Genomic DNA, 22278 nt, shown 5'->3' with positions numbered 1-22278 from the left:
CGGGCGGGCAAAGTTTGACTCACGCTTTATCTGCCGGGGGTTGCTCTGTTTCCTCCTGGACATGTCTCCGACGCCGCGCGCCCTCCCGGCGGCCGCCTCTAGCCCCTGGCGGGCGGCGGCGGGCGGCGGGGGCGCGGCGGGGCCGCGGGGCGGCTCATGCCCCCGGCCCCCGGGCTCCGCGGCCGCCCCGGCCCGCGCCCCTGCCCGCCGCGCCTGGCCGGGAGCCGCAGCGGAGGCCGGAGGCAAGGCCCTGCGCTGCGGGCGCGCCGACCGCCGGGGGCGGCGGGCGGCGGGCTGCTGCCGGCTCCTCTGCTTCCGCGCAGCCGCCGCCGCCGCCGCCGCCGCCGCCGCCGCCGCCGCTCGGCTTTTCTCAATGGAACCTGCGGGCAGCGCGCGGCTAACCGGGCGGCCTCGGCCGGGGCTCTCCCGGCTGGCTGGCGGGCGGGCCGGCACGGCGGGGGCGGGGCCTGCACGGCGGGGGCGGGGCCTGCGTGTCTCCGGCGCCGCGCCTCCGGCCCGCCCCCGCCGCGCTGGCCCCCCCCCCGAGGCCCCCCCCCCCCGCCCCGCGGGCCCGCCCCCGGGCGGACTCTCGTTCGCGGCAGTCTCGGCCCCGCCCCGTCGCCCTGGCCCCGCCCCCGGTCTGCACGGCTCTGGCCCCGCCCCCGGCCCCGGGCAGACCTCTGGCTTCTTCGGCTCCTCCTTCGGCCCCGCAGCTTTGTTCCCAGGCCTTACCCTGACTCAGCGACGTATTCTTTCCCGCCGCCCAGCGGCACCGGGTCCGGCCGAGCTTCGGGTCGCTCTGGACCCGCCCCCTCGGCGCTAGCTCCGCCCCCAAGCCTGACCCCGCGAGGCTCTGCTCACCCCCCCTCGCCCCGCCCCAGGCTCCTCTTGGCTCCGCCTCCAGGCCCTCGGCCCCGCCCAGGACCCCTGCGCTCCCCTCCAGCTCCCTCCGCCGGCGGGACGCGTACAGTAAGGGTCCGCTCAGGAAGCCCGAGGCCTTGACGACCCCCAGTGTCTTGGGCCAGATTTGGGGTGTGGAGGCGGCTGCGGCCGGGTGGGGACTTCCGTCCGAGACCGAGGTGGAAGCAGCATTTCTGGGGTCCACGGCCTCCGGCGGCTGCGACCCCCAAGGTCCCCAGGGACCTCAGGTCCTCCTCCTTTGGGCTCCCGTCTGGCTGGAAGTCGGGGAGGGTGCGGAAGCCAGCAGGCTGTCCCTGCCGCCCGCGCAGCAGCTTCCCCCCTACCCCGGGCACTGCCCCTGGGCCGGGCCGGACTCCCCAGGGCGCCCCTGCTGGAGGCCCCGGGAAGAGGCCCCTCTGCGGGCTGAGCGGACACTCGCATCGCCTCCCAGCCTGGAACAGGGCCAGTGCTGTCTGTTCTAGCCCTGGAAATGGACCTTGTCTCTCCTGTCTTTTGGGTCATGTTCATAGGATCCCAGAGGCCCCCCATTTTCCAGGGCAGCTCAAATCACACGGCATGAGGAGCTGTGCCCCCAGGTTGAACTGTATTCTTTTAATAGTCTTAGCCTGCACGTAGTTGGTAACTGCTGCCTCTGCCCCATACTCAGAAGAAATAAGGGGTGAGTGAGGCCCAGGGGCCAAGCAGAAGACCTTTGCAGAGACACCTGGGTGGCCGCTGGGACGGCAGGGAGTCCTCACAGAGGCGGGCTGCAGGCTGTGCACTGTGTCTGTGAGACATGCCCCTGCCCCATGGAAGAGGAGAGGGATTACCCCTGCAGCCTGGGCACTCTCCCCCACACCGCCCCTGCTCAAGGGGCCTCTGGGCAGGAGAGTGGCAGGCAGGGTAGGAGGCTGAGGTCCCCCGAGGTCTGCCCATCCACCACAGGACGGATGGGGACCCTGAGGCCAGGCAGCCAAGACACTGGCCCAGGATGATGTGGCTCACAGTGCTTCCTGCTCCCCGCCCTGCGCCGGGGCAGGGGCAACCTTCCTACAGCTGCCTGGTGCTGTAGCCGCCTCTGGGGAGACGGGGGGCCCACAGGTGGCTGGTCCCCTCAGCCCAGAGCTCCTACAGTATTTGTCACCTGAATGGGGCGCCTCACCTGTCCGCGCTTTCCGTTGGGCCTTGCCTTTCCTCCCAAAGCAGGGCCCCATTACAGGATGGGGACCTGGGGCGTAGGAGGAGTTCCAGAGGAGGGGGCCGGGAGGCTCCATGCACAGCAGGTGGCATCGGGCAGGTGCAGCGGGAGTGGCTGGGGCCCTGCACTGACGAGGCCTTGGAGGGTCTGGGGAGAGAACCCCGCCCCATCACCTCTGCCTGTCTAGGCTGCGGAAGGTAGCAGTCAGTGCGGCTCCCCGCTTCCCATCACAGATTATAGACCCGAGGCCCCAAGCGGAAGGACACAGCCAGCTCTCCCAGTGCCTTAGAGGCAGGGGTGGGTCAGGAACGGAGCCTGGGACCAGCACCGATGACTACTGGGGGGGGGGTGGCTAGTACAAAACGAAAACGTAGGGCTTCCTGTTTGAAAATTAGGACCTTCAGGGCAGCCAAAGAGCGCGTTTAAACCAAGTGTGGGGCCTTCCCAAGGGCGGGACCCCAGGCGCCTGCAGGAGACACACAACCCTGAAGCACTGGAGAGTCTGACCCAGACAGAGCTGTCACCGGAGCACTCTCCTCCTGAGCTTTGCCCCTCCTATCTGCTGGGGGATACCCTATGGCCCCAGAAGTTGAAACCATAGCCTTCCTTAGGACGGGTGGCACTACCATAGGACTCGCTGGCACAGGCTTCTACCCCTCGGGGGAGGTCTGCTGGCAATGACCACCTCCTCAGGAGTGAGGAGCAAGGAACACTGTCCGGAGGAAGGTCCGTGTGAGCGCGGAGGACGCGGAGCCGCCCCTACCTGGGGAGTTTGGGGTAGGCTGCCTGGAGAAGGTGACATCCAAGGGCAGCTTGGCAGGGGCCCCCATCAGGTGGGAGAAGCAGGGTGTGGGGTGGCCGAGAGTGTCCACCTCCATTCCCCACGCACGCACTGCGAGTCTGTTTCCACCCGCCCCTGCGTGTGTGCGAGGAGCGCCAGGGCTGTCATCCCGAAGCCCCTGGTGGGGTGAACGGAGTTCTGTTCGGCCTGCATGTAGGGCTGTCAGTTCCCGTCGTGGAGCTGGGCTGTCCCGCTGCAGCCTGGCTGTTCCCCGCTCCCGGGATCAGAGCTTTGGGCAGCTGCCCGCCAGGGTCGCAAGGCTCCGCGGAGGTCTCCCGGGCATGGCTTTGACTGGGTGCCGGCTCCAGGGACGACGCCACCATCACCTTTGTGAGCCCTTCCTTTGGGCCGGTTCCCTCCCCACGTCCTCGTGCTCCGCTCCGCGGTTAGGACGTCAGAGTCAGTGCCGCAGAAAGCAGCTGAGCTGGACCCGGGACATGGAAGCCTTGCTTTTAAGCACCGGGAGGGTCCGGTGGTGCTGAGGAAGACGCGGAGGCTCAGAGTGGTCCCACAGCTCAGACGAGGTCGGGCCGGGGTGCAGCCCCAGGCAGCTGAGCTCCAGCACCCACGTGGTGAGGCCAGGCCTGGGAGCAAGGGGAACTGGCCCCAAATCCTGGCTCTGCCATTTTTAAGGGTGTGACCCCAACCACGTCCTTAACCAATCCTGTCCTTGGTTTCCTCATATGTAAGTGGGGCTGGGGGCGTGACCCCTCAGGGCTCCTCTGGCCTTGCCGTCCTGGTCTACCTCTGCCCTCTGACCTGTGGGCTGGCCGGCTGTGGGCATGCGCTGTGCTGCCCCACTGCCCACGAGGGCTGCCCCAGGTTGGGCAGATGCTGGGGGTGGGGAAGGGGCGCCCACGTGCCAGGCCGTAGGCTGGTTTCCGGGCTATGACCAAGGGAGCCATAGCATGTTCTAGAGACTTAAGGTGGCCCTTGAAGGATGAAGAGGACGCTTCCGGAAGAGGGGAGGGCAGAGGGCGTCCTTTCCTAAAGGAAGGGCGGGTGCAGAGGCGGGGGGAAGCCTGGGGCCGAGCTGATGGGGTGCATGTCCGGAGGCCAGGCCAGAGGGCCTTCTTTCTGAGACACTGCCCTCCCCGTGCCCAGAATGTCACCCCCTCACAGCTGTGAGATGTGCCCTGGTACTGTGCCACCATCCACCCCGCCCCCAGTTCCAAGCCCCTCCCCCCATCCCCCTGCCCTGCCCACCCTGCAGGTCCCCCACAGCCACTACTGCCCTTCCTGTGGACTGAAGCCAGTGGGACCTTCCCAGCAGCCACGTGTCATAGCCTCGGGCTCCGCTCTGCCCCATTCTACCTTCTCCTCGGAAACTCCTCGCCTGTCCTGTGGCCACAGGGCCCTTGCACAAGCTGTTTCTGCTGCCGGCTGCACCCTCCTCAGGGAAGCCCTCACAAATTCGGGCTCTTGTCTCTGCTGCAGCTCGCAGGCCTGGTGTCTCTTCTGTCCACTCGGAGCGCCGTCAGCTTACAGCCGCTGCTCAGCGCGGCCTTCCTGGTGCGGGGGCAGGACCGCCTGCTCATGATGGCGTTCTGAAGAAGGGACTGTTAGAATTCCCATTTGTTGGAAGAGTAAACTAAGGCTCAGAAGAGTGAAGTAAGCCAGTTGCCCAAGGCTGCACAATAGGTGTGTGGCCGAGCCACGTCCTCTCTTGGGAATCCACACGCTCTGTTCCAGAGCGGACGCTGGTGGCGGTTCTGGAGGAAGAGGGATCCGGGCTCCATCTGTGGCCCCAGGCCAGGCCTCACTCCACCCCCACCGGTCTGCCGGAGGCCCCGGAGCTGCTGGCAGCCGCGGAGGCCCGTCCTGACATTCATCAACACTGGCTCTGTGAAGGGTTTAATTAACTTCCTGTTGCAATGGGGGGATAATGAGTTTTAAGCACCACGTGACTCCGTAAGGAGGTCAAACGGCAGCGAGGATGTCAAAATAAATTAAGTTAGGAATCAGGAGGCCGCCTGCGGGAGGGGCAGGGGAGGAGCCCAGACAGCTCTGGTGACAACGAGGTGCTGCCCGGGCCACCCTTGGCAGCTGGCTGGGTGGGCGTGGTGGTGGGGGGCCCAGGCTGCTGCCTCCGTGGCCCCCCCGCGGGGCTGGGGGTGGTTTTGGCCGTGCGCCGGCAGCTGGGGACCCCATCTGATCTCTGGGATCCCTGAGGGACAGAGAGAGCTCGGCTGGGACCACACGGGACTGGCCCTTTCTCCCCCAACCCCCAGGGAGTCCTCTGTGCAGCCAGCATCTCAGGCATCCCGGGACACGACAAGACGCCTGCAGACGGTCCTTGGGGCTCAGTGAGAGCCACCCTTCCATGCAACTGCTCACGTGTGGCCACTTACCCTGCAAGCCAAGGCAGTGTCGGGCGCAGACAGGAAATATTATCTAGATATTTCCCAGTCTCTGGGAGTTGGGGTCACATGACGTCACCAGCTAGGAAACCTTGGCGTCCCCGCTGGCCTCCTGCCTTTCTTTCTCCTTCTCTTCCTGCCGCTTCCTGCCTCCCCTCCTGCCCTCCGCCTTCCTCCCACCCCGAACACACAGGGAACCCCTCACTGAGGCAGCACAGGGACAACTGCGGACCACACACACACACACACACACAGGGTGCCACTTGGGGTCTGGCGGGAGCAGGACTGTGGCCATGGCGGAGGAGTGGGCCATGGGACACGTGGCAGGGTGACCTGTGCTATAAATAAAGCAGGAAGGGGGGTGGGGCACCGTGCTGGGTCTGGGAGCCACCAAGAGGAGGTGCTGGCCGGACAAAGGCCAAGGCCAGGGGAGACGGTGGCGAGAGGGTCCAGGCAGCGCCAGGGGACCCGGCTGGGTCCAGGGGGCCATGATTCTTAGCCTCGGACGCAGCCACTGATGGTCAGGGCCGCAGAACGTTTTGGTGATTCCTGTGCCCGCTGATGGCTCGGGGAGCTGAGCTCCAGAGAGAAGGGGCTCCAGCCCCACCCGGGGCCCTACTGTCCTTTCATACTCCCGGTGCGGCACAGCACACGGCCCCAGAGATTGGCCTGGGGGTCTCTCGGCAGCAAACTGAGCTGCGGTTTGTCCAAGCCCACCAAACCCCGGGCCTCTGGAACCCCATGGCCTGCCCCGCTCTACGCCTGGGGGCTCCAGGTGAGGGGGCGCTGCCCTGTGGGAAAGGGGCCATGGCTTTGGGTGCCCAGGCCCGGAGCAGCTGGGAAGGAGAGACGGCTACAAAGGGGCTCATTGTGTCACTCCCGGGGCTACAATCCGGCAGGGGGACGTAGGGCCCTGAAGGCAGGTTCCCAGGAAGTGAGCTGCCCACTGCCTGCCCACTGGATGGACAGAGACACGGGGCCGGGGGGACACGGCTTCAGGGCTGGAGCTCCAGAGCCCATATGTGGCCCATTCATAGGGAACACGGGCAGGACCCAAGGGCCCCCAAGTCCCAGCCTCCGTGGGGGGTGCTTCGAGGAGCCCCGACGCTGGGGAGCACCCCAGAGGGCAAGCATCCGATCCTTCTCCAGAGGCTCTTTGCTCCTGTCTCTGGGGGTCCGTTTTGGTCCCGAGTCTTGCCACTGTGTGAGTGTGGCCGTCTATACACTTTCCCCAGGAGGCGGGATTCTACCCCAGAAGCTTGGGAAAACCACCGCATTTTCTGGGAGGGGGCATTGAGCCGCTATGCCGTGGGACACCTGGAGCTGGGCCTGGAGGAGGCGGCCGGGGCACATCTGCTCCTACCACCAGCTTCCCTCCCTCCAGGGGCCAGGCCTTGGGCGGCCGCCCTGACCTTCTGTGTCCCCGGGCTCTCCGTGCATCTGCACTCCCTCACCTGGTCCCAGGAACCATCTCTCCTACCCTGTCTCTGACTGGTGGGGCCGAGGGGTCATTGGGGTCAGGTTTTGGGCCTCGTATAGGATATGACTGAACAATACACGCATTTATGTGGCCTTGTTGCTAAGACACGGTATCCCCGGGGCCACCGGCCTGCCTCAGGGCAGCTCCAGAGGGACCCGCAGTTACAGGGCTTCCTAGAGGGCTGACAAGCCAGGCCTGATGGGGCCCGGGGATCTGTGGTCCTGGTATGGGGCCCATGCCCGGGTGCCCCCGACCCACCCCCCATCTTTGGATGGCACAGGGTGCTCTGGGACACGTGCAAGGAGCCGTCGAGAGGGCTAGGTCCCCAGACCGGAGGCAGTGTGTCACTCACCTTGCACAAAGTCCGGGCGAGGTGGTGTGTTTGCCGTGTTTGGGTCTGTGGGCCCCTGGGTCGGCCTGGGTGACGCTGTACAGTACGTGTGTGTCTCTGAGCCTGTCGATGAGGTCGGGGTGCCTGCGCGCTGGTCCCGTTGGCTTGTGGAAGCTGGCGGGCACTGTGCCCTCGGGCCTCAGCAGCTGAGCCGCCGGCATCACAGAGCCGGGCCAATGCTGCCACCTGCCGGCCAGGCGGGCACGGCCGCTCGGATTTGTGGTCCGGGGTGGGGCCTGCAACTTCCCTCCTGTTCCCAGGGGCTGAGATGCTGCTGGTTCCCCCTCTGCCCCAGGTGTGGTCGAACAGAGGTGCCCAGCACTGCGGACCCCACCGCGCCCCAGAGGTCTGCACCCCAAATCACCAGACGGCCATTGTCAAACACAGCTCAGACTCACCTCATCCCAACCAGAATCCAACTCTATGTCCCTGTGTCTCCCTTTCTGAGACCCTGCTACAGAGACCTCCAAGGAGACCAAAGCCCCCAGCTCCCCACAGAATCGGTCGGGAAGCCCCCAAGGGCAACACACAGTAGGCATGTCCACATGAGAGGGGTGGCCCGGGCCCTGGGAGGGCTTGGCCAGAGCAGGAGCGCCTGGGAAGGCTGTTCCTGGCCGAGCAAGGTGAGCAGAGGTGGTGGGACCCCACGATGGCTTCACCTGTGCGTCGCCCTCCCCGGGGGTTCCCTCCCCTCCCCTGCATGTACCTTGGGGGGCGGCTCTGAGTATCCCTCGCGCCCTAGGGTCAGAGGCAGGACAGCATGGCTGCCTGACTTTGGACAGCCCTGCTTGCTCTCTAGGCACACTTGTCCTGGACGCCGGGGTCTCCGAGGCGTGTCTTCAGCACACGGTGGGCCCCAGGGTCTGAGCCTGCGGCGGGTGCTCTCTGCCGCTTTGACCCTTCCAATCGCCTCCGCTGCCATTCCGAGACCCCGGACTGAGCTGCGCTGGAAAGTTCCCGTCACTCTGCCTCCCCGGCTCCCATGCCCCAGGTCAGGTCCCCCGCCGCGTCCACGGGCCCGGAGTTGCTGGAGGGACTGCTTGGCTGCTCGGGTGCAGCTCTGCAGGGACAGAGGCGTCCACGGAAGCCAAGGCTCTCTGGGCCAGGCCCCGGGGCTCGCGTGGGCGGCGGGGGGGCAGGGGGGCGGCGAGAGGACAGACGGAGGCTCTCTGGGAAAATACTGAGGATATATTTGACAGGATGTGTTCACCATGATTCGCAGAGAACAACCTCAGAGTCCCGTGTCTCATTCATCAGCAATAAAGGCGTTCTGAGCACACGCAGCACCTTTGAGAAAGTCAATTTGGGCCTATTTGGTCTCTTTTAAAATATCAAAATAAAAACTTTTGACACACACATTGCACCCAAGGTAAAAAAGTGAAAAAAAAAAAAAAAACCAACAACAACAACACAACAAACCAACAGAACGACGCAAACCACAAACCTCAGAAATACCTAAGGACAGAAGGAAACCTCGCCCACCCTCCTGCCCCGTGGAAGACAGGACATGTGCGGCGACCCCTGGGTCATGTCAGTGCACGAGACGCCTCCAGGGTCAGGCCACAGTGCCATGCCCCGGCCTGCAGTGCCCCACTTGGCTGCTCCGACCGCGGACCGCCACCCTGGGGCTGGGGCCAGCCAGTGGCCGGGGGAGCTAGTGAAGGACTTGTCGGGGCCGCCGGTGTCCGTGGGCCTTCGTGCGCCTCCCCAGCTGGTCTCCCCGCCCAATGCTCCAGGTGAAACGCGCCAAGGAAGCCTGAATTCACATTACGACACAAAATAGCACCAGAAATTCAGAGTAAAACAGCTGATACTTGCAGCGGAGAGCTCCTTGTGGGAGGAAGTCTCTAGAAAGGCATCCGCAGAGGCTGGGGGCTGGGGAGGAGAGCGGGCGGCGGGAGCTGGTTGGTGGGCAGCTTTTCTCTGTGTGCCTGACGGGAACTCGATCCCCAGGGGTCAAGGTGCGCTAGAGACCGGCGTTTCCGTGAGCAGCACGGACAGCCACCGTCGCCACTCGGCGGCCAGAGAAGCCTGGTGCGCCCTGGGAACCTGGGGCCCCACGAACAGCTCTTCCAGGGGACAGCCCTGCCCCCGCATGTGGCTTCTAAGCCCTTCCAGCAACAGCAGCAAGACTAAGGGGGCTGCCGTGACCTGACTGCAGGCGGCCTCGGCTCACTTCCCTGCCAGATGACATGGGAGGCGGGGCCCGTGCAAACCGTCGGGTGAGTCGTCTGTGGAGTTCTGCGCCTGGGCAACGGGGCGCACGGGGTGGGGGGCGGGGTCGGCTCTCTCTTCGAGTTCTTGGTCCCGAGAAAAGAGCTACATGGTCTCCAAGGGGCTCACCCTCACTTTCCATCCAGAAAGGCACTGCTGTCCACCCAGGCCCCGCTCAGAGTATCACAGTCTCGGCCCTAAGGCCGGACGCCGAGTGCTTGTGCAAAGTCAGGCGGACCCCCGTCGGACGCCCTCAGAGGACTGAGGCCCATCAGCACAGATAGGAGCCCCCAGTGCTGGGCTGTTCTGAGCCCTGCTCCCAGGTACTCACTCACGGCCGTGAACTACTCTGGAGGGTCCTTCTTTAACGGGATCTTGAAGCTGGTCAGTCTCTGCCCGAAGAGCTGGCTGAGGAGGTCGTTCTGGGAGGCGGCGGTCCGGCAGGCACGGCGGTCGGCTGGTTCAGCACCGTGGACAGCTCTGTCCCTCTTCGGGGGTCTCTGCAGGGGTCTCCCCTGGGGGCAGGCCTTGCCCTGTCCCTCCTTGCTGCGTCTGCAGTCCCCATGGGTGTGTCCGGGGCCCGCCTGCCGTTGCTCTGACGGCTGGGGTGGTATCGGGCTGCTCTGGTTACTGGGCCTGGCCTTGGTGGGGAGCACACGGCTGGGCGTCGCCTGTTTTCGGGGGGCCCGGAGGGGCTTGTCAGGGACCAAGTGGGCTCTCCCCAAGCTCCCCACACTCTCACTCCTGCTTGGCCCTGGGGCCCGGCCCTTCCTCTTCTTCTCGCTGACCTCCCCATCCTCCCTGGTGCCCAGGCTCCCTCGGGAACCCTGGTCACCGGCTTCCCTTGGCCCCTTGGGAGAACTTTTGGCTCGAGGAGGGTGCTTGTCGGGGGCGGGGCCCTGGCCTGGGCAGTTGGGCTTGGCTGGGGTCGTGGCCGTCTCACTCTGGAGCTGCCCGCTGGCCGGCTGGGGCTGGCTGCCACCTGCCGTCTTGCTGCCGAGCCGTGGGCCTCCACTGCCCTGGGTGCTGGGGCTCGGCTTGGCTCTGAGGGTGGTAGGCTCAGTGCCATGGGTCAGCTCTGTGGGTGTCGGACTGGCCACGACCTTCTTTGGTGGAACCGGGAACCTGGGGGCTTTGCTGGGGGTAGGCATAGCCAACCTGTCCTTTGAGGAACTCCGGCCACCCCAAGGCTTGACCGCACTGCCCTTGTGGGAGGGACCCCCTGTACCTCCCTCGGGCACCGTGAAGCCTGTGGACACCTGCTTCTCCTTCTGGGGGAGGGACGGGGCTTCCAGGCAAAGGTCAGGGGTACCTGGGGTCCTGCGTTTCCCTGAGAATGGGCCAGTAGGCCTCTTTTCCTCTCCATCTTGGCCTCTGGCCCCTGGCCGCGGCACGGACCCCCCCAGCGGGAGAGCCTGCTGCAGAGGAGGCCCAGGGCTGCCTGGAGAAGCCTCACCTGCGGACCTCGCCGGGGCTCCGCCTGGCTTGCGGCCACCTTGGCCATCAGCGGAGGCCGCCGGGAAAGGAGACAGAGCCGGGGGCAGCGGCTCCTGGAGGTCAGAGGGCACGTCGCCCCCCGTCCCCGGGGGGCCCACGGGGTCTACAGGCCTCTCCGGGGTCCCGGGCTGCCCCTTGGTGGTGCCAGGGGCTTCTTCTGGGCAGGGCCGGAGCAGGGCTGGGAGCGACCCCTCGCTCCGGGGCGGGCTGCCGCCCCAGGACAGAGGCCCCCGGGCGCCGGGCCCCGCGGGGCTGCCGGGCGCGGCCACCCGGCGCCGCTTGCTGGGCAGCGCGCCCTCGCGGGCCGGCGCCTTGGGGCCGGGGGCGCCGGGCCTGCGCACGCGGCGGAAGGCGAAGGGCGGCTGCGCCCCGCCCCGGTGCTTGCGCATGTGCCGCTCGAACTGCTCCCTCCGGGCGAAGGTGTAGTTGCAGGCGCTGCACACGAGCGCCCGCCGGCTGACGCGCGTGACGTGCGCACACAGCTCGCAGGCGTAGAGCGCCGTGTGCGGCAGCTCCAGCGGCCCCCGCGCGCCGTGCGCCCCGCCCAGGTGCGCGCGCAGCTGCTCGTGCTCGGGGTACACGCGCGGGCAGCGCGGGCACAGGTAGACGCGCTGCGGGCTGTGCACCGCCAGGTGGCGCTGCAGCTTGAAGGGCTTCGGGAAGCGCTTGCCGCAGTGGTGGCAGTCGCGCGAGGGGTCCTCGCAGGCCGGGGGCGCGCGGCCGGCCCGGGGCGGCGGGGAGCGGCCGGCGCGCGCCTGGGCAGAGCCGCGGGGAGCAGGGGGCTTCCCGCAGGCCGCGGGGCCGCTGCTGCCCGCCGAGGCCCCGTCCGGCGCCGGGGTGCGCTCGGGGCCGGGGCGGGCGGCCGCAGCCGGGGGGCTCGCGCTGTCCCTCGGCGACCCTCCCCCGGCCCCCGGCTGCGGCCCCGACGCCTCCCCGGGGCGCCCGTCGGCCGGGGAGCGCCCGCCCCCGCGGGGTCCGGACGCCTGCCCCGCGCCGCCGCCCGGGACGCGTGCGCCCCGCCGGCCGGCGCCCCGGTCCCCGAGGGCCCCCCGGTCCCCGAGGGCCCCCCGCGCCGGCCCCTTGCGGGCGAACCGCAGCGCGTGCTCCCGCAGGTGCTCGTTGTACATCCAGACGTCGGCGGCCGCGCGCCCGCACATGCCGCAGGCCCAGCGGCCCGGCCCGCTCTGCGCGTGCTTCTCCTGCAGGTGCGCCCGCAGCCGCTCGCGGGAGCCGAACCTGCGCGCCACGCACAGGTAGCAGGTGGGCGGCGGCGCGGGGCTGTGGGCCAGCTTGTGCAGGTCCAGCTCGCCCAGGCCGCGGAAGCGCTGGAAGCACACCTTGCACTTGTAGGACGCCCTGCTGGCCTTGGCCGGCCGGTCCCGGCCCGGCGCTCCCCCCGCCCCGGCGGCGCCCGGGCTCGGCGGCTCCGCGAAGTCTAAGGAGCCGGTGCTGAGGACACCCCCGGGGGCGTCCCGGGGCGTCAGGAAGCCCAGGTCCTGCGCGTCCAGCTTGGTGCGGAGCATCTCCAGGTCCACGGCGGCCGCGGGGGGCCCGCTGTCGTAGCGCTCCTGCTCCAGGTCGGGGGGCTCTGGGCTCAGCTCTCCTAGAGAAGAGGCCACCCCTTCAGCTGGGACCTGCAGGTCCAGGTCTCGCCAAGACGCCGGAACCATGTGCAGCTCGGGAATGTTCTCTGACCCGCGGTCCTCCGTGTGGCGGGGGGGCACGTCCTCCGCAGAGTCCACCCCCGGGTCGGCCTCCAGGGCCCACAGGCTGGGGCTGGGGGCCCAGGGGTCAATGCCGGGCACCTTGCTGCTCAGGAAGCCCTCCAGCAGGAAGGACTCCGGCAGACCCGCGGCCTCGTCACCCCACGGGTCCTCGTGGGAGAGGCAGAGAGAGCCCGAGTCGCTGAGGTCTGTGGACAGGCGGGCCGAGCCCAGCGCGAGGCAGCCCCCCACCTCGCGGAGGGGCTCCGGCGGGGGCGGGGCCTTCGGCTTCTTACAGCGCTTCCCGTAGACTCGGGGGTTCTTCTTCTGCGTCAAGCGGTCGCCCAGAGGGAAGAGCTGCGAAAAGGAGGCTTCGTCATCAAACAGGCTCAGAGGGTCCCGGAGACCTGGGCTGGGGGCTCCTGGAGCTGCGCCCTCACATGCCTGGACGCTGACCTGCGCTTCTGGGTTGTGCAGGGGGCCCGGGGAGCAGCTGCTGCTGGCGCCTCCGGCAGATACATGTGTCTCCTGAGGGCCTGGGGGGCTCGAGGAGGGCCCAGGCCCCTCCCCGACTCCTTGTCCTGATCCACTCTCCGCTGCTCTGCAGTACCCTGCAGGTTCGGCCCCAGCTGCCCACGCTGGCTCTTTGTGGACGTCCGATGTTCCGGCCTCCCTGGGCCCCCAGCAGCCCCTGGCCAGGGCTGCCTTCTGTCCCCTGGGCCTGTCCTCAGGCGGCGCCCACCCCAGCCCCTCCACACGGGTCGTCCAATCCTGGAGTGACCTCTGTGCGGGCCTCTCCTCCGGATCTGTGTCCACCGTGTTCTCCATCACCCCGGGCCAGCAGGCGTTGGCATCCAGCTCGGCCTGCACCGAGAGGAGGCTGCCCGGAGGCCCCGGGGGACTGGCAGTTGCGGTGGATGGACCCCGGCGGCTTCTGCCAGAAATCACACCGGGACTGACCGGAGGACCGCTCGCCTCCCGGAGCCTCCTGGCTCTTGGCTTTCTCCCCTTGCCCTGCGACTTCCCCTCCCCCTTGCTGGGGACATCCACGGGCGCCCTGCCCCGCCGCTGGCCGCTTCCTTTGTCTGCCTGTTTGGGACAGCGTTTGTCCCTCACCAGTGGGGCCTGCTTCCTGGGCTCTGCCGGCCTCCTGTCCCCTCCCGGCTCGCCCGGACCTGGGGGATGAGGTTCCCGGCTGGGGGAACAGCCCAGGGTGCTCCCCGCACTGAGTCCCCTGGCTGTCTGAGGACCTGACGCATCCTCAGGAGCCTCTGTACCCTGGTCAGGAGGCAGCCCAGTGGCACGGCCAGGGCCGTTCAGCACCTGGCTGGACTTCTCCTTCCCAGGTGCCCGGCGGCTCCTCTTTCCGGGGGGCTGGCATGCTGGGGGCTGGGGGCCGGGTGGGGCGGGGGGGCTCCTGTGCAGCCCATGCTTCCGGGCTCTGTGGCGGCTCAGGCCCGGCCTGGAGCGGAAGGAGGCTGCACACACTTCACAGGTCACCGGCCGCCCGCTGGAGGTTCCGTCCTCCTGGGGGGCATTTTCTGTGGACACAGCCTTCTGTCTGCTGCCCTGTGGACTCTGGGGAGTGCAGTGAACAGTTCTGAGGCTCTGGGGAGAGCTAGGTCTGGAGTCCTGGGCTGTGCTGCTGGGAGACGCGGTTCTGCCCCGGGGGATCTCCGGGGACGGGCAGGGGACGGCGAGGTTGCTGGTGTCCGCTCCGGGGGCCGTCATGGCGCTAGAGCGGCCAGCCCCCGCCTCGCCTTCCTGGCAGGCACAGGACTCTGGCCCCATGACCCCCCATGTGGAAGTGTTGGTGGGCACAGCAGTGATACCCTGGCCTTGCCTGTTGCCTGGGGGCTCTGGGGAGGCAGGGCCAGGGGGCCTCCTGCTGGGGCCGCGGTGGGGTGAGGCTCCCCAGCCGTGCGGGTCTGGATGGTCGACCCCAGGGCCTCTTTCTGCCCCTGTGCCATCTGCGGTGGCAACGTCAGGCCCGGCAGGGGTGCTCGTGGTGACTCTTGGGGAGTCGGGCCTCATGGGGGGAGAATTGGTGACACAGGCAGGAGAGCGCCTTGGCTTCTCCTTTCTGGAATCTTCTAGAGGTCCTGCCACACTGCCTTCAGGGTGGTCCTGCCCCCAGGCCGGAGTGAAGACACGGATGCAGCCAGGCCGGCCCAAGGGAGGGTTCTGCAGGGGGCTGTGGTCCCCCAGGAGGGGGTGGTGGGCCAGGCTTTCCTTGAAGCCACAGGGGCTTGTCCTCGAAGATGGTGGAGTTGCCGCAGGTGGCCCAGCTCCGGCATCTGTGGCGGCCGGGCTGCAGTCAGCCCTTCGTGGAGGGGGCCCGGCAGGAGAAGGGGGTGGGAGGGGCTGCGGGCTGTCAGCATCCCCACAGGCTGGAGGTGCTGGGAGCAGCCCCCCCAGCTCGCCTGAAGGTCCCCTGGGAGGGTCTTCCGGGGGCAGATGCTCCAGGCCGCAGGGAATGGGGGTGGCTGCAGAAGCGGGCCGGGGGACACAGGTGGTCAGCTCCCTGACGGCAGAAGCGGGGTTGTCCCCAGTGAGCAGCAGCTGCTTCTCCAGGCCCGGGCTGGCCGCCTTCTCGGAGGTCCGGGCTTCAGTCCCATTTCGGACGTGGGCCACTGCCAAGGCCGGAACCAAAGTTTCTGCATCACACGAGGTAGGGCTTTGGGGGGCCCAGGCCTCTTTCCGAAGGCCTAAGAGCTGGCTGTTTCCCTGGAGCTGTCCCCCTAGCTGGTCTGCCTCCCTGGCCAGGGCAGTCTCAGGACTGGCACTAACCGTGAAGAGGCTGTCCAGCCCCAGCAGATCCCCCCAGTTATCCGGCCGCTGTCTGCCTGCTTTGCCTCGGCCCTTGGGCTCCCCAGCCTGGCCGAGGAGGTCCAAGCGTCCGTCAGCCTCAGGTTGCAGCTGACGTCTGGCCGCTGCGGAGACGTCCTGGGGGGGGCTGCAGGCCATGTCCCCACCTTCCGCACTGTCCCCTTCCAGAGACCCAGGGCTTGGGGTACCAGCAGACGGGCGCCCCTGTGAGCCCAGGGCGTCCTCCTCACCCCCAGCCGCTCTGGCCACCAGGAGCTGCAGCTGACGGAGGGGGCTTGCGGCTGGGTCCTGGGGCCTCCTGCCAGGACCAGTGTTGGGCGCGCAGGTGGGACTCGGGGAGGCCCCCACGGGCACAGACTCCTCATCACCCTTAAGGCCAGGGCCCCCCGCAGCAGAGTGGGGCGGGCCTGCTTGGCTCGCAGAGCATTCTTCGGGCGCATCGCCATGACCGGCATCACAGGACGGGGCGGCCCCCTGAGAGGCCGAGCTGGGCGCCAGGTGGGCTAGTGGGCGGCCAGATGCTTCCAGTTCGGGGGGGTCTCGGCGGGGCCCTCCTGCCTGTGTGCAGGGAAGGGGCGGCAGGGCGTGGCTTGGGTGCTTCTTGGCAGCCTCATTATTTTTGGGAAGTAAAGGCTCATGGCTTGGGCTACACCTTGCTAAGCGGCTCACATCCCGTGGAGACTTGAACAGCTCTCCAGGGCTGGGGCAAGAGACGTCTGCGTGGGCCCCGCAGTCCCCTTTGGCCTTTGGGAGGCCTGTCTCCAAGACCCCGGCTCTCTGTACTGCTTGGAAGCTGCGGTCGGCCCCACTGAAGCTTCTGGGGGCCCCAGAGGCCCCGTCTAGATGCGCACAGGGGGAGAGGGCTGCTTCTCCTGGGTGGGGTGAGGGCCACTCCTCCTGGGGGCTCCCCAGGCCCCCTTCCATGGTGGCCACTGCTGTTTCTGCCCCTTCTGGGTGTGGAGTCAACACCCCAAGGCCGGTGAGGTCGGCCTCGGAGAAGGCGTCCCTGGGGGGCGAGGCGGCCTGGTAGGTGGGCAGAGGGGCCCCTGTGCTGGCCTGCATTCTGCCCACCTGCCCAGCTGCGCACGGCAGTTCTGGGGCCCCGGACACCCCTTTACTCTGCAGCTGAGTCTCCAACTCGGCGACCAGTCTTTTGATTTCTAGTTCATCTTCGGACACGCTGCCCATAAAAGCGATGCCACATTCGCTGACCTTGCCAGGCAGAGGGGAAGGACTGGCAGCCTCTGCTGCTTCCCCGGGGCATCTCCTACTGAAGGCTTTCTCCCCCAAGAGGTCGGGAAGGTGACCCACATGGCTGGCCAGCACTGGGGCCTCCTCCAGCAGGGACCAGCCCTTGTCGGGCAGAAGCAGGGAGTATGGTGGCTCTGACTGCGGTTTCCTTGGGGGAGGACCAGCGCACAGGGGCGGGGGGTCGGTGTCTCCACTTCCCTGACGGCCATTGTAGGTGGGCGGGTCAAGCCCATCTGTAGGCAGCCCCGGGAAGAGCGGCGTGGACTCCAGGGTCAGCGGGGGTCCGGCTTTGCCGGGGCCCCCATGGATCGCGTAGGGTGGACTCCTTGGTGGTTTTGGCTCAAGGACACTGGTGTGCAAACCGTCCTGGGGCCGGCGTGCGCCGCTGGCAGCTGGAGAGTCCGGTGCTAAGGGCTTGGAGTAGAGGCCTTCTTGGAGACAGCCAGGGAGGTCTTTGGGTCCGAGGAACAATTTTCTGGGGGGACTGCTGTAGGGCTGGGCCCCCTTTCTGGCAAGTGGAACCCCCATTGGGTCTCTGTTAAGAAGAGCAGGGCCACAGCCAAGATCAGGAGTCTTCAAAAACAGGGCGCCAGATTCAAGGGCGGAGGTGTCGGCGGCGTGAGCGACGGGCGCCAGCAGCTCTCCTGATGGGTAGGGGTCCTCTCTGTCCTGGGAGGTGGGCGGCTCTGTGCCCTGGGCTGTGCCTGGCACACTCCCACGGGACAGCCGGGGGTCCCCTCTGCCTGGCTCCGGGGCTGGGGACCGGGGGCTTCCCTCCCCGCAGGAGGCTGGAGAAGAGCTTGGAGCCTCTCTGTGGAGTTCGGTGGCACCTGGCAGTCGCTCTTCAGCAGGTCTGGGGTTCTTGGTCTCCGGGGGGGAGTCCAGGGCCGGACGGTTCTCCTCTGGGGCCCCGGCACTGGCCGGAACCTGCAGGAGATGCTTGGGGCCTCTCTCCTCGGGGCCTGGGCAAGGACTGCCTGGCTCCTTGGGGCTCGGGGGGGCCCTGACCTTTGTGGCTTCCTGCTTCCTGACCGTCCTGGTTTTCTGCGGCCCTCTGTCCTCCTCAGGGCCCGGGGCCACGTCGGCTTCCTTCTGCTTTGTGCCTCGGTGCCGCCGGCCACAGCCCTGGCGGGGCCGCCCTCGGAGGCAGGAGCCGTGCGGCTGTGACCCGTCCTCTTCCTCGGACTCGGAGGCACAGGTGAGCTCTCCGAAGCCCGGCTCAGCGCTGCTGGGCACCTGCCTCACCGGGGCCTGAGGGAGGCGCCCGCCTGGGCCCCGCCGCCGCGGCCGCCCCTGGGCCTTGTTCTTCTGCCGCACGATTTTGTGGACGAGCTCCTTGCTCCAGGCGCCGGCCCGGGGCTTCCTCCTCCCGGGGCCCTTCCCGGGGGACAGGCGGAGGCGCGGCGAGCTCCTAGTCTCCACGGGGAGGGCCCGGTGGCTGGGATCGGCGGGGCTCCTGGGGGCCTGGGTCCTGAGGTCCCGGCGGCGGGGTGGGGGTGCCTCCGCCCCGTGGCCTTTCCTCCTCGGCCTCAGGCAAGTGGCTCTGGGGCCCTTCCGGCTATCGGTGGAGCCGGAGGGGTCCAGCCCTTTCTGGAACAACTTGAACTGCTTCCCTCTCCTCTGCTGGCTGCCTAGGCCAGCCCCACCTGCCTCGGTGGGTGCGGGGCCCAGGGAGCGGGTTTTGGGCCGGCTGCGCGCCGGGCAGCCCCCATTCCCAGGGCGGGGGACCTGGGGCTCCAGAGGGGCGGCCTCGCCCGGGAGCGGGTGCTGGGCTTTGTTCTCTGGCATGGCCCCCACCTTGGTCTTGGGGGGCTGCCCAGCACCAGGCCCTCTGGGGCCGGAAATCTCCTCATCAGCGAAGACATCGATGAAGCTGCTGTCGATCTCGGGGTTGTCCGACTGGTACCCCAGGCCGTTGAGCGCCTCGGTGATGAGGCTGTCCAGCTTGGCGTCGTCCTCAGGGTCCAGGTCTGTGGCAGGGAGGGCGAAGGGGGCGGTGGCCAGGCTGGGCAGGAAGCTGGTCCTCAGGGGGTCCTCTTTGCCGTCAGCCCGGAGGTCCCCGCTGAGCAGTAAGGGGACCGTCTTGGTGTGGCTGAGCAGGCTCAGGTTCCCGCTGGCTGGCGCTTTGGGGGCGGCGGGGGGGCCAGGAGGGCCCGGGGGCTGCGGGGGGCCATCCTTGGCCCTGGCCAGCAGTGCGCGGCAGAACTGCCGGTGCCCCAGGAAGGCAGCCAGGCTGCTGTAGTTCTGGTCACACTGCCTGCAGGTGAGCAACACGTCCAGCTGGTCCAGACTCGCGCTGCTCAGGGGGAAGTGGTGGGCCGGGAAGGGGGGTGGCTCCTGGGGGAAGCCTTCCAGCCGGGCCTCCGGGCCTGAGCCTGAGAAGGGGGCCTCCTCTAAGCATTTGAAAGAGCCCTCAGGCCCCAGCCCCTCCGTGGGGAAAGGGAATTCTCCGACGGGCTCCGGCTGATAGTGCCTGGGCACGGCGTGTGGGGGCTCAGGGGACGGGTAGGGGCTGCTGGTCTCCGGGGGCCGAGCAGGGGCGTGGAAGAAGGTGGGGGGCCCGAGTGGGCCGGACACCTGGCTCTCCTCCGAGCTGGGGTTGGCCGGGCTGCTGGACAGCGGGGACAGCGAGGAGCAGGAGCTGCTGCTGGCCGTGTTGGTGGCCGGTGAGGGCAGCGGGGACCCACAGGGAGAGGCGCCCACGACTCGGGGAGGGGGCAGGCTGGGGGTTGCCCGGGGTGAGACCTGGGACTGGGCCACCCCAAAGAACAGGGATTGGGCTCCGGAGTCCTTCAGCCCGTTGTAGGCGAACAGGCCAGGGGAGCTGCCCCCGTGCTGACCTGGGCTGTTTCTCAGGACTGCCAGCTTCTCCCCAGGCCCGGCGGTCTTGCTGGCAGCCCCCAGGGCTCCCTGGCTGCCGCCCTGCCACTCGGGGGCCCCTGCGGGGAAAGGCAGCTGGCTCAGCACCTCCATGCGCTGGGGGCCAGGCCCGGTGGCTGGGAGCACTTGGGGCCAGGGCAGTAGGGGGCTCTGGGGGAGGCCAAGGCGCTGGCCTAGGTTGGCCTGGCCTTTGAAGAAGGCATTCCCGGCAGGGGCTGGGGGGCCCAGGGGAGGTGTGGGGTAAGGGGCTGTGGCAGGGTCCCATAGCGGGGGCAGTCTGGTGGGCAGGGGCCCTGGGGTGGCCAGCTCTGTGTCTAGAGGCCCTGGGCTGGTCCCCACTCCGCTGGCCCCGGGCCTTCCATAGGGCTGCCCAGGAAAGTGCCTCTGGGACAGAGAGTTTGGGGGCCCCCTGGGGCTCCCCAGCCTGTCATCCTGGGCCAAAGGCAGTCTCTCAGGCAGAGCTTTGGTCAGGCTCTTGTGCAAACTGTCTGGAAAGGTGGCCAGGCTCTCTGAGAAAGGGCTGGGGGCCAGGGGAGCAGCACCAGGTTGTGGGGGAGCACAGCCGAGGTCACTGGGGGCGTCAAGGCTGGGCCGGCCCGGGTAGCAGGGTGGGGGCTGGGGCGTGGGCAGGGTGGGCAAGGGGCAGGCGGCGCCTGTGCCCACCGCGTCTTCTGGCCATGCTCCCCTGGGCTGGCAGAAGGCAAACACTAGCGCTCTTTCCCCGCACGTGGGCGGGGACCTGTCCGCGGGGAAGGGTTTTGGGCCAGGCCCGTGCAGTGCCCGGAGGGGGTACGGGAAGGAGGCCACCACGGGGCCGTCCCCTTCGGGAAAAGGCTCTGGCTTGGCAGCAGGGACCCCAAATCTAGCACCTGGGAAGCCGTTCCCAACAGCGGGAGGCCAGCTGTCGGCCCCCCCGGCCTGGAGTTCCGAGTAGGAGGCCGGCCGGCAGGGACTGGCACTGCTGCCCGAGGGGGGCCGGAGGGGCGGGGGCCCGGAGGTGGCCTTCTGTGAGGTATGGTTGCTGGAGGTAAAGCTGGAGGGGGTCTCCTGGAAGCACCTTTGGAAACTGAGCTCTTCTGGGGTTGGTGGGGCCTTTGCCTCTGGGGGCCCGGGGTCCTCGCCCTGTGGGCCCTCAGGAGTCTTGTCCAGGGTGTGTCTGACCCTTGGGCCAGAGATGCTCCGACTGTACAGCTGCTGGGGACTGCCGTCGGCCCTGCTGGCCTGCTGCGTGAGAGCCTGCACCGGGCTCCTCCCGGGGGTGCCCTGCGGGCTGCCCCCCCTCCCTGCGAGGCTGCTCAGGGACTCGGCTCTCAGGAGGGGCGCCTTGGGCTCCCCCTCCCTGGCCTGCCACAGCTGGGACTCTGGAGGCTCCCCTACCCAGGCCCTGCTGCCTGTGGCCTTGGTGGTCCTGCTGGCTGGGCCGCCGTCCTCGCTGGGGGGCTGGGAGGGCCCCCCCAGGCCACCAGCTGTTTGGCAGGGCTGCGGGTCTCGGGTCATGGCCGGGGGCAGTGCTTGGCGGGGCTGCTCCCCGGGCATGGCCCCTCCGTCTGGGCGCTAGGAGGATGTGGTGGTCCAAGGGGGCCCCTGGGGAAGCCTGTTCTCATGGTCCTGAACGGAGCCTGCAAGGAAAGCACAGGGTGAGTCGGGGGGTTGCCGGGGGCCACAGGGGAGCCCCTGTGCTCAGGGGAGGCTTCCTTTTGGGAGAGAGAGGATCCAAGAAGAGCGCTGGCCGCCCTCAAACCAGCCTTGCCAGGTGCTAGCTGGGCCACGAGTGGGAGGGCTGCATGTGCCACGCAAACTCCCAGACTGGACCCCCATGGCGGGGACGGCGGGCACCTGGGCGTCATTGGCATGGCCTGAGATAAACCCAGGGGTGAGCGGGGGACCGCCCAGGGAGGAGGGCGGGGCCACCTTCGCACGCCTGGAGCTGTGGGAAGGGAGGAGGTGAGTCTGTCCCCGGCGCGGCTGGCCCTGCCCAGGGGGCCCACGGGTCAGCCCCCGCAGGGCGGGCCTGCGTGTGGATTTCTAGCCAGTGCCAGGCTCTGGGGGCACTCCCTCCCTGCGCGGACGCCTGCCCAGGGGCCACCCCACGGAGGAGGGGCGTCGTGCCTGACTGGGGTACAAGAGCCCCTCGCTCCCCTGGGAGGGTGCCGCACCCACTCCCAGCGGCCCCCCACATCCCGTCACCCTCCTGAGTGGCAGCCTTACCCCCCCAACCTGGCCTGCTGCCTGGGGCCCGTCCTCCACTCTTCCACTCTCCTTTCTCTCTTGGGACCAGGAGACCTTAGAGCAAAGTGTCATGGGGGGTGTTTGTCAAATGAATACGTGACGGTAACAGCAGCAGTGAGCTCCTTCCGAGCTCCGCTGTGGGCCGGGGCACTGGGCGCTTCCCGTCAGTTCCTCCTGTTCTCCCACTGGCTCCAGAGGCTGGAACTGTTAGGCCCAGCCCTGGCTGACGGGCAAGGAGCGGAGAAAGGGGCCTCACAGGGGGTGGCAGGCACTGGGTCCCTGGGATCCCCATGTGGCCCAGCGGTGACGCACAGTGTCCACAGGAGCTCAGGGCCAGGACCCCTGCAGAGCCCCCTGGGCTCCAGGGCAACATGGTCTGGGGAGGGGGCATTTCCACCCGGGGACAGGGAGCCGGCGACTGGGCCCTGCCTGGGTCTGGGGTCTGACACACGGAGGCTCTCACGGCTGGGGAAAGGTCAGCTCTCACAACCCTGACCTTGTAGGG

General features: G+C 68.2%; 2 protein-coding genes across 2 annotated transcripts in view; both read right to left on the bottom strand.

Moving 5' to 3' along the window:
* ZFPM1 (zinc finger protein, FOG family member 1) overlaps positions 1-437 on the bottom strand; it is a 64934-nt gene extending 64497 nt beyond the window's left edge. The window contains exon 1 of the mRNA XM_032324942.1: positions 24-437. Coding sequence (XP_032180833.1) covers positions 24-63 — 40 coding nt within the window. The 5' untranslated portion in view covers positions 64-437. The remainder of the gene's footprint in view (positions 1-23) is intronic.
* A 7901-nt stretch (positions 438-8338) lies between these two features.
* ZNF469 (zinc finger protein 469) overlaps positions 8339-22278 on the bottom strand; it is a 182095-nt gene continuing 168155 nt past the window's right edge. The window contains exon 5 of the mRNA XM_032323455.1: positions 8339-21163. Within this exon, the coding sequence (XP_032179346.1) occupies positions 9729-21080 (11352 nt within the window). The 5' untranslated portion in view covers positions 21081-21163 and the 3' untranslated portion in view covers positions 8339-9728. The remainder of the gene's footprint in view (positions 21164-22278) is intronic.

This window comes from Mustela erminea, chromosome 19 (genome assembly GCF_009829155.1).
Source record: "Mustela erminea isolate mMusErm1 chromosome 19, mMusErm1.Pri, whole genome shotgun sequence".
NCBI classification, from domain to species: Eukaryota; Metazoa; Chordata; class Mammalia; order Carnivora; family Mustelidae; genus Mustela; species Mustela erminea.
This window is presented reverse-complemented; position numbering and strand designations above follow the sequence as displayed.